This window comes from Pygoscelis adeliae, unplaced genomic scaffold (assembly GCF_000699105.1).
Source record: "Pygoscelis adeliae isolate BGI_AS28 unplaced genomic scaffold, ASM69910v1 Scaffold191, whole genome shotgun sequence".
Lineage (NCBI taxonomy): Eukaryota > Metazoa > Chordata > Aves > Sphenisciformes > Spheniscidae > Pygoscelis > Pygoscelis adeliae.
The window spans coordinates 694,920-705,422 of NW_008824114.1; the positions used below are offsets into that span (position 1 = coordinate 694,920).

The 10,503-nt window shown below is 43.6% G+C and overlaps 1 protein-coding gene across 1 annotated transcript in view; it reads right to left on the bottom strand.

Annotated features, from left to right (window-relative positions):
- Positions 1-5,271: 5,271 nt before the first annotated feature.
- YIPF6 (Yip1 domain family, member 6) overlaps positions 5,272-10,503 on the bottom strand; it is a 15,233-nt gene continuing 10,001 nt past the window's right edge. The window contains exons 2-7 of the mRNA XM_009334281.1: positions 9,736-9,864; positions 9,126-9,204; positions 8,665-8,707; positions 7,501-7,626; positions 7,238-7,395; positions 5,272-6,640 (exon numbers count right to left, since the gene is read on the bottom strand). Of these exons, the coding sequence (XP_009332556.1) occupies positions 6,522-6,640; positions 7,238-7,395; positions 7,501-7,626; positions 8,665-8,707; positions 9,126-9,204; positions 9,736-9,864 (654 nt within the window). The 3' untranslated portion in view covers positions 5,272-6,521. The remainder of the gene's footprint in view (positions 6,641-7,237; positions 7,396-7,500; positions 7,627-8,664; positions 8,708-9,125; positions 9,205-9,735; positions 9,865-10,503) is intronic.

The window sequence follows — 10,503 nt, forward strand, 5'->3', positions numbered from 1 at the left end:
AAGAAGTGTATTCAGAAGAGTCTGATTAACACATGGGATTTTCTGACTTTCAATTACTTACAACTCTTAAAGATTACATTAAAAGGTGAAGTCATTTTGCCTATAGTGACCTTGCAAAAAAAAGTTAATTTTGACCAGCATTAATGACATACAAAGTTCCCAGAAAACAAACCCAAACCCCACAGAAATCACTGTAGCCACTGGCAAAATCTTAACATTTTTAATTCCTTCATTACTTGTCAGTCTGCGCTTATATTTAAGTTATACTCTTCATTTTGCTAATCGTCCCCTCCCTTGCACCAGCATGAGAGGAAAGCTCACGCAGGCTATCAAGGAGGAGGAAGCAACAACCCGTCTGCTCAATAAGCGTCAACGGACCACGTGCAAACTGCTGACAAACCAGGGGGGTCTCAGACCAGTTCTTTCAACGTGCAACAATTTTGCTTCCAAGAGCAAAGCTAAACAGATTGCAAAACACTGCTTCCCCAAAAGGGTCACGTGTTTTGACACTTTTGATACCCTTGATAACATCTCTTTTACTAACTTGCAAGACAAGCTACCTGGATTACTCTAGCACGGCTCCAAAAGCAAGACTATCTTAAAATTTGCTATGCACTTAAAGAAGACCAATTTTAAAATGTTAAGCATCTAATAAGCCCTGACTCTGACTGTACAAAATAACCTTAAAATTTGCTCAGTTTTCCACCCACCAATGACTTGCGCAAGGGTAAAAGAAACTGCGTCGAGCAGTTGCTCTGTGATACGCAGAAGTGTAAGAAGGTGGCATGCTTCAGAGCATAAACACATTAATTGACTAATAGATGGAAATAATTCAGAAGGTCTTAACGATTTCCTATGCACAATTCTAAGTGAAGTTGCTTTAATGCATATCTTGATTGTTACCATCTTGGGGGAAAAAAAAAGACATGCTTAATCATTTCCCCACTGCCATAGTAAATAGGCTTTTTAAAAAAAAATGTCCCTTGTTGATGAAAGTAATCTTCTTGCTCAAAATTGCATAAATATTACAGAAAAGGCAAAACAGGTAGAGACCCGATAGCACGAGCAGGTCGGGCACAACAGCGCGAGTCTCTTCCCGCGTCGCTGATGGCGAGGTCGGATGCTCAGGACTCGCCTCCCCGAGGCTGCCCGCAAGCAGGTGTCCTCGCCAAACAGAGGGCAGGAGAAAACCCACTGCCGCATCCTCAGCCTCCGACAGAACAGAAAAAGCCAAGGGGAGGGGAAAAAAGAAAAAAAAAAAAAAGAAAAAGAGAGAGACAAAGCCGCGCTTTAAGGGACTGCAAGGTCGTGCCGCCCTCTTGTGACCACCGGGACGTTCTGGCGTTCTCCAGCCGAACAACCGAGGGCCCTGGAGCGGGGTTAGCCGCGTCCCTGCTGCCACCGCCTTCAAGCCAAGGCCCTTCAGGCGAGGTGCCAGGCTCCTGCAGGAGAGTCCCCGCTGCCACCCCACAGCGCACCGCAAGAGCGCGGACCTGCTTCAGGTGCTTCAAATTCCAGTACTGGTCAGCGATAGTTTTTAATTGCCATTCATTTATTAGGCCACCCTCCTACCAAGTTTCAGCCCCCTCTTTACCCGTGTCCCCTCGTATTTCAATCACGGCGCACCGAGTCCCGGTAAGCACCCCTTGGGCAGAACTCCGTCAATTAGGTGGCTACCGAGACCTTCCTCCCCCGAAGCTGCAGGCAACGAGAGAGGGGTTGCCTGCACAAATACCGATTCGAGGGTAAACCCGCGCAGCCGTTCGTTCCCCTTAGCAGGGTCTGGGACCAGGCGGGAGTACAGGCAAGATTTAAGCACGAGCAAACTGATGTCACGGCTCAGCTCGGAGGGGTTCCGGCAGGCGTGCCCGGCGTGCCCTGCTCTGGGGTACTGAGCGCTTGGTGTCGGGCCAGGGAGAAGTGGCGGGCAGGGACTTTGGGAAGCTTCCACCCTCCTGCCTTGCTGCTGTTAGCAATGCACAGCTCCCCTTCGGTGTCTCGTCCCTGCAGAAACCTGAGCGTTACTGGCACTTGGGCATCGCTCTCATGGACCTGTAACAAGAACTTCGGGGTTTTTCTTCCCTCCCCGGAACGCTGAAGTGCTGATCCCCTACAGCACCGCCCGGCGTAGGACAACGGCCCAACACGCGCAGGCCAAATGCTCGCTCTGGTCCTCGCTCCAAAAAAACATTAGCACAACTGGCTAAAACGTTAAGAACATCCGATATTTACACGCATCTGTAATAGCAGCAATGCTCTTCTAGCAGAGGGAAGAAGGATTTATACCTTACCCCGGTGCTCCTACCAACACCTATTAACTCAGTGATGCACGGACACACAAATCAAAAGCGTTCCACAGGCACAGGGGTAGAGAATTCAGCTTTCTCTGCCCCACCTTCTTTTAAATCACTCCAAACTCCCAGGCCGTATAAAACGCCTTTCTTTGGCAGGATCCCTTTGGAGTGCCTCCGTGCTTCAGGAGAGGCTCCGCGAGCCGAAGGTGCTGCCTCCCACCCACCCAGCCAGGCCCGGGGACCCCCGCTCCTGCGGGACAGGCCATTCCTTACCACTAACCCGAAGGACAGCGTACACAGTACGGGCCTTTCAGTGTGTTTTAATTTATAAAGTCAAAACAAATAAATTCCTTTTCATTGGTATTAAACAGATCAAAATTAAATACAGATTCAAACACATACAACAACTTCAGTTGATAAACAGCATTAAAAAAGTCTTAGTAGGAAAGAAAGCCTGGTTTATGCATCAGAAAATCATCCACTTTCTCTACAGAAAAGTTAAAACACTTCATTAAAGGCAAGACATCTGCTTCTCTCCTTGCTACCCTTTCCTCAGCCGGCTTTAAAGAAGAAGGAAGAGACTTTTTCCCCTTGGAAGGCATGACAATTGAGTTATCACATACATTTTCATAACAAATTAAAAATCTACGTTGTGGTTATAAGGATTACTTACCTGCATGCATTTTTTGGAGGAATGCGTTCTGTAACTGGCCGAACAAGATGAAGTACCACGGCATGACAGTTGAGTTATCACATACATTTTCATAACAAATTAAAAATCTACGTTGTGGTTATAAGGATTACTTACCTGCATGCATTTTTTGGAGGAATGCGTTCTGTAACTGGCCGAACAAGATGAAGTACCACTCAATGAACAGGCACTCTCACCCCTCTCATGCAATACCATCATTTTAAAGGGCTATCGTCAGCATGAATTCTGGGCAGTCGGCGAATATCAAGTAAGCGCAAGGTATTTCGCTTGTCTAAACCTGAAGTTTTTCAGCCGCGCTTTAATGTGCCCGTATCTATTTCGCTTTGGGAACCACCTGTTTGCTGAGGGGCAAGCCGATTCAATAAAAGCGGTGGCTCTACAGAACAGCAAAGTTTGGCTGAGGAACAAATTCCAGTTTTGGCTTCTTAATTTTTTGAAGTCACAGAAGACAGTTAATCTTCAACCAATCAATCCGGTGCTCATTTCCACTGGTGCTTCATCGCTTGCTCTGCCTTCCTAAGCAATTATATTCTACTTATAAAAAAGGGCTAAGTTTTTCAACAGATTATCATCTTCAAGTAGAAGGGCCAAGCCACGCAGTGAAGCGCTTCCAGAACCGATTGTAACATTGGGGGCGGGAAATTGTTTTTGACGAGATACACTGTGTGCTTTTAAGTGTATTGGCATCAAGCACATCTCACGCGACAGAAAGCTGAGAGAAGCAAGGCGAATCAGGCAACGAGCTACAGCAACTGGAACTCCTGGCCGAGGACATCAACGTCCTCTACTCTCCGCTAGAGGAAACAATGATTAAAAAACCCACCGTACACAAGACATGCAGCTTTATTCAACTGGCGGCGTGAAAACTCAGAAAATCCAGTTTCTTACCTGCATCCTGCCAGCTAAAACCTTAGGGCAAGTTACACCTTTAGTGATATAAATCCACTTAAAAGATTTTACAGCTTTAGAAGATGATGGCTTCCATACTGAAGAAAGATTGCCACGAGTCAGAAAACAAACAAAAAAATCACGCCTTCACCATATAACCAGTACAGTTCTGCCTACTCTTTCAGATTAAAAACACCTCTTAACTAAAAACTTGAGTGACCAGTTGAAAAGTAAATCTAGTTAATATAAAAATAATTTTCTTCTCTCTTGTATAAGCCAAGAGCAATGTTACAGAGCAAACCATCATGAGACTTGTATCTAAGTCAAAAACAATCAAGGAAAAATCTGGGATTTGAATTCCTCTTAATAATAATTTTCCTTCTTTTCAAAAAGATACTGGATCAATCCAATGTTATTCCAATTACTTTTCAGATATAATAGCAGCTTAAGTCACAAGAGAGTACAGAGAGAATTCCAAGGGGTTCTCCAAAAGTACGGTTAAATTCTTGTGCTGCAGTAGGAGAGGAAGATTTGGCTCAAAGAATCCCACTGTTGCCATCAATAGCTTTACTATCTACTTCCCTTGAATACTCCTTTTCAGCTTCATGAAGCTAAACTAATGTTTAAATGAATGGAAAACTGCACACTTAAGAAAAATCACATTCCATACCAGTAATAATTTAATGGAAGTTTAAAAATTCCCCATTTCCATTTTATACCCATGTGTATGAAACGCTACAGCTCCTCTGGCAGCACCTTAGAACAGCCACGGACGCAGGCGTAAGGGAGGCAGCAAGAACAGCCGTCAGCTTCACACACGCTCGCTGATGACAACTGTTCCGCAGCAAAGCTGGTCCCTGCAGAGAGCAACTGATTTTTCCTTCCCTCTTCTCCATACTCCCAGAAATGCAAAAACGTGCTTTTAATCCGCACATTGAGAAATTTCCATCCCAACTATCAAATACTTATAGTGTTTATAGCAGAAACTGCACTGTTCTATATAAATATAAATTAGGCATATTTACACCTCGGCAGGACCCACTTACATCAATTTCAAGTTTATCTGCATTACTATAGGACAAAGGAAATATGATGCTCATTTTCAGGAAAAGTGACATTTTGACAGCAGCTTTTTCACTCCCAGATGTTTCAAAGCTCTCCCCTTGGATTGCTTACTGAAAATAATGGATAACATAAATAATTTCTGTACAGTTTTCAAAAAGCAATTCTCCAGGTCTCAATCCCGACGCTGAAACATAAATGGCACACTTCTACACCTGCGTATGGTTCTCCAGGCAAGGTACGTTAAGTGCACCTACAGGGAATTGGAGAAGAAAGCCTCCTCCCCTTACTACTTTGTAAGTATTAAGCAAAAAAACCCACGAACGTAAAACCAAAAAAACCCAAAAACCCATAGAAAAGTTTCTCACATGTCATTACAAGTGCAAAGAAACAATATGCAAATTTGTACGCATTTATGTTGAAACACTGTCCATGTAAACAACCAAATGAAGAGTCACATACAAGCAGTGAAGACGGGAATTCACATCCTACTTCACAGCAGCCACCACCTTCATCACGATTTAGTTTCCTTCCTCCAACCCATTTTAAAACTTTCGGGCGTAAGTCCTGGTGTGGTACGTTAGCACCCAAACATCTTACGGATCAAAACCTCAACCTACCTCACAAACTTTTTTTTTTAAAACACATATATGTGTATATACACACACACACACACTTTACTTGGTATTCTCCAGACAACTTTCCGTTCTCAATATGCAGAGTGACAGCTAAGTCCCTGTTGCAAACCAGTCTTGACTGTTTCTCCAGAACTTTTAACTCTCTAATCTATGGTCACACGAAAAGATTTGTAACTATCCAGTGTAAACACACTCCCTCTCACGCGACACAAGGATTAGTCAGTGTAACGATGGTGCCGAAGGCATTTGCCTGAAAGACTCTTTCTCGACATCTGAAGGGATGAAACATAACTGCACAATACATGAATACGAGCAAAGGCAGTCCCCCCCCGCCCAGCTCCAATTAATTGCAAAATGGACCCGACTCATTTTTTGCTGAAATCCAATTTCAGAGCGATAGCTCACAGTCCTATGATGTGCTTTATATACATTTCACCGCTCTATAAGTGAATGAAAAAGAACAGGAGTCAAACACATTTCTTCCCTACCCACACATAACAGCAATGAAGGTCTATTCTTTCATAAGGCATATTCATCTTCAGCGAGAATCCGAGCACAAGCAAGAATTCTGCCAAGTCGTGCGATTCTATAATTTCACCTTCCTCTACCCAACGTCTTGAAATTCCAGGATCTCCTGCTCTGTTCCTCAGGCAGAATAATCCCTGCCACAGTGGGCATTTTTTATTTAACACAACTAAAGAGCAGGGCTAAATAAAAAACCCCTCAGCAGCCGGACCTCTGTATCTTTCAAAAAGAGGGACACACAAATGACCAATTTGTGCAGTTCTCTGGCTTTATCCCATAACCTGCCTTTTTACAATATCTATATATATATATAAATTAGAAAGAGATAAAGCCAATGATTAACTGCAGCGTTCATGAAAAAACTTCAGTCCGTATTACAGTCTCGTCTCTTCTGATCGGAGATCACTGAGGTGTAAAGGTGAGAATCATCCAGCTGATAACAAAGTAGAAGAGGAAGATGGGGTACACAACAAGAGCTTTGCGGTTTGGAGGCTGACTGTCTGCCAGGAAAGCTGTAGATGCTGGTGAAAAAGAAAAATACTTGAAATGTGAGCAGCATAAAACTGAAAGTCTAAGATCCACTGCAGATGTTAACAATTTTGAATTAGGATCTGCATTACAACTATGCTGAAAGAGAAAACAGAGTAATCCATTGCTCAGTACCAACGGTCTGTAATCACCAGTTAAAGCTTTCCTTGTCGTACAGAAAGATAAATGCTGATTAACATTCTGTAACAAGAGTCAGACTTACAGATTAAGAACAGGAGAAATAATGCAAATGCATCTGTATGAAATTAGCACTTTCTAATGGTATTTATAACACAGATCACAGAATAAAATACCCAGTAGTCTCACATGGGGTTTAATATTAATTATCATCCTTCTGCCAAAGGCAATTTGCATACGACCAGGAAAATCAACAGGAGCATAGGCAGAGGCTGAACCTCTGCCAACGCAAGGATTGGAAGAACTATTTCTACAGTATTTCAGCAGCCGAGGAGACACCTTAGCCTACAAAGTCCATCGGCTTTACCCAACAGAATGCATGCAGATCTACCTCCTCAAGCGCTGCACTACTCACTGCGCAGAACAGTGTTATAATGCAAAAAGGTACTTACCTAACGTTGACCAGCCAAACATAGCTACTACTACAATAAGACGTATAATGAAGCTGACAGTCCCAGAACCTGCCAGCAGTACCAGCCTGCACACCAGCATTGCTACTGTCAGGGGCAGGACACAGTAACCCAGAACGCACAGGCTCTGAAAAAAGGATCTGGAAAGGAGAGACAGAAATGGGAAAAAAGTAGTCAAACCAAAGCCTTGCAGAAACTCCGTGCATGGGAGGATTTTAACTGCTACTAAATAAACCAGCACTCACATAGTTCCTCCAAGAAGCTTTGAGTTTAGTGTGATGACAACTGCACCAAACCAGATGATGACAAAGACCTCAGCAAACTGGGGCCCTCCGTCGTCCTTGCTATCTGCTGATCCACCCTGAAGCATCCTGTCGTAGGTAACAGATAAAAGGAGTCATTTGCAATTGATGACAGAGTTTTCGTAGACTTGGAGTAGATGACAGAACAGAAGCCCGAAACACCGAGTCCCAGTTAGGCTGCAGACCCATTATTTTTCATCCGTTTTCTTATTTTTAGTAGTATCCTCAATTTTGAATAGGAAAGGAGAATGGTTGTGGCTCAACTGAGGGCATATCAGTCCATTTGTTTACTTGTTTTGAGGACTGTGTAAGCATATAGAGGAGAATAAAACCACAGGCAACGGGCTAACCGATGAAAATTAAAGTACCAGAAGTTTGGTAACCTCTCAAAGCAGGCAGCATAGTGCACGATAAAACACAAAAGCCATAAGAAAAGCTTATAACAACTACAGGACACAAGCAACACAAAGCCAGGAAAAGCAAGCATGCATTGATTTGAATATTTAAATGACGCCGTGTACTTCTGCTAAATCTTTACCGACATTTTACTGAACGGTTTCTGTACATTGAGTGCATAGGTGTGCCTCAATTAGTTGACAGATCTGACCAACATTTCCGTCCTACCCCAGGCACATCTGCACACATACGCTCCCGTGGAGCACCAGAAACTCCCGGGAGCCACCACCGTCTCCCATCTATGAACTACTACAACAGCCTCTCTTTTTCCACTGGTTCTCCAGGATACGTAGCACGTACACTGCAGCTCTCAGACAAAGGTTTTGACCCGCAGGTTAGGGTCAAAGTCGGCCAAACGCATTAGAAACAAGGACAATGTGAATCGGGATACCTTTCAGTAAAATCATTCTTAAGACAGTGGACTAGGAAGAGTTCACCCTTAAATCCTAAGTTTAAAGAAGGGAGGTCTTAATGGGCTTGAAGTGTCAGAAATACATTTTATACGAAAATCTAAACAGGCAGTGTTTGCAGAAGACCAGAGAAGGATCAGATGAACTTGATCTCGACACATGTAGTCAGAAATTTGTAATTTCTCATTTCTCCAATGTAAAAGACTATAAAAGCCCAAATGCACCCACTATAAGTACTTACAGTGCAAGTGAGACACAAAGCACCAAAGGGCCCCAAAGATCCCCTGCAGGTAAAGGAAAAAATAAAATCATAAATATCACAGAACGATGCTCAGTTTCATTCTCCCGAGAGTAATAAAGCACTCTTTTTCCAACTCCCAATGTACCATTTTGCATATTATACTTCCTTATAATTTCCTTATAAGTTAGCATCTTATATGCCATATTCTATAATATAATCTATTCAAAGCCTGCCAACTGTAAAGCTACCTGTTCTACACATTCTAGCACATGCTCCACTTTTAAAGAGCTTTGGTAACACTCTGATTTTTCATGTTTCCTATTCAGCATTCTACAACAACAGAAAGAACACAGAACAGACACTTCCGAATGCCCGTTCCCCTGAACTCTTCCTTTTCCCACACCGGCAAAGTCTGTTGGCAAAACACCCTTTCAAGATTTGGCAAATCTTCTTATACGTACAGTCTCTGAGGAGCGCACTACTCTTTTTCGGATACATGACATGGACAAATTTCTTCCCAACGGCCTTCAGATCTCTCATCTGAAATAAAGAAGCAACACTTTAATTTATCCCGTCATGAAAACTACAGTTCACAACTAAAAGCAGCAAGACAGAAGTAAAGGAGTACTGATGGTAAATCAAGGTAGGATCTAACCCAAAAATTTCTGTAGCATCCTCTGCAACAAACAACACCTACCTTACCTACATTCCTTAACAACCACAATATTTTATCCTTTGGTAACGCCCAATTAAGAACAATAATTTGTTTGCTCCTCTAGGAAAAGAAAATTAACGAAAAATCCTATTAGCCAGAACAGTTTTCTTCCAAGCTTCATCTGAGGCCTTTACCCTTGAAAAGATTTTGAGATCACAGAGAAGCTTTGGGGACGTAATTCAGACATTTTTTCGACCCAGAAGAATCCATTTACATAGCTAGTTCTAAAAAAAACCCCAAACTTATGATGAAGTACAAGTCAAGCAGAGCTATGCAAAAATACAGTTTTTGCATAACAGTTGGCCAAAGATATCAGCAAAACACGTGTTTTACCATAGATACAGGCACGGACTTACAATAGTATCCCTAACAGGCTCATCCAGCGTGGAGTAGTCTTCATCAGGAGAGCGAGATCCGACAGGAACAGTAATCTCCCCTTCCACTGGAATATCTTCAGATATCGACACATCTGCGAGACCTGGGAACTAAATGTTTTTTAAAGCCTTTAGAAAGGAAGAAATAGAAACCAGCTCGTACTCACTTCAGATGTTTTTCAGCTGGGTTTAGGATGAAAACAACTGCTCAGAATTCAAAGAAACAACAACTTAATAACACGGTCAACAACAGAGCCCAGCCGTTGTCTGCTTGATTTAAACAGCTCGCAGTCCGAAGAGGTGAGTAGATACGTATAAGCAAAGCATTTCTGTTTTCTTCAGTAACTCCCAGTAACCTGCTTTTTGTCCTCTATTTAGACAGCAGTAACCGAGGGAAGTAGAAAGCTTGTCTGTGTTTTTTAAGCAACGTGACGCCCGACAGCCGTGCAGCCACGCCATCGCACCCCGGTGCGCGGTCTTTCACAGGCTCTGCGGGAGAACAGCTCACGAGAAACCGTACAGGCATCTACAGCCCGCGCACAACGCCGGGACGGCTGAGCGCCGAGCGTCGACAGAACCGACCTCCTCCGCCCAGGCGACAGGTTAAAGCGCTCGAGTTCCCGGAGATGGAAGCGAACGGGGAACAGCCCGAGCGGTGCCACCGCCTAGAGGAAACTCCCGGGCAGACGGGGCAGGCAGCGGGGAGCGAGCGCCGGGAGGGCGAACGCGCCCCGTCCCTGAGTAATCTGA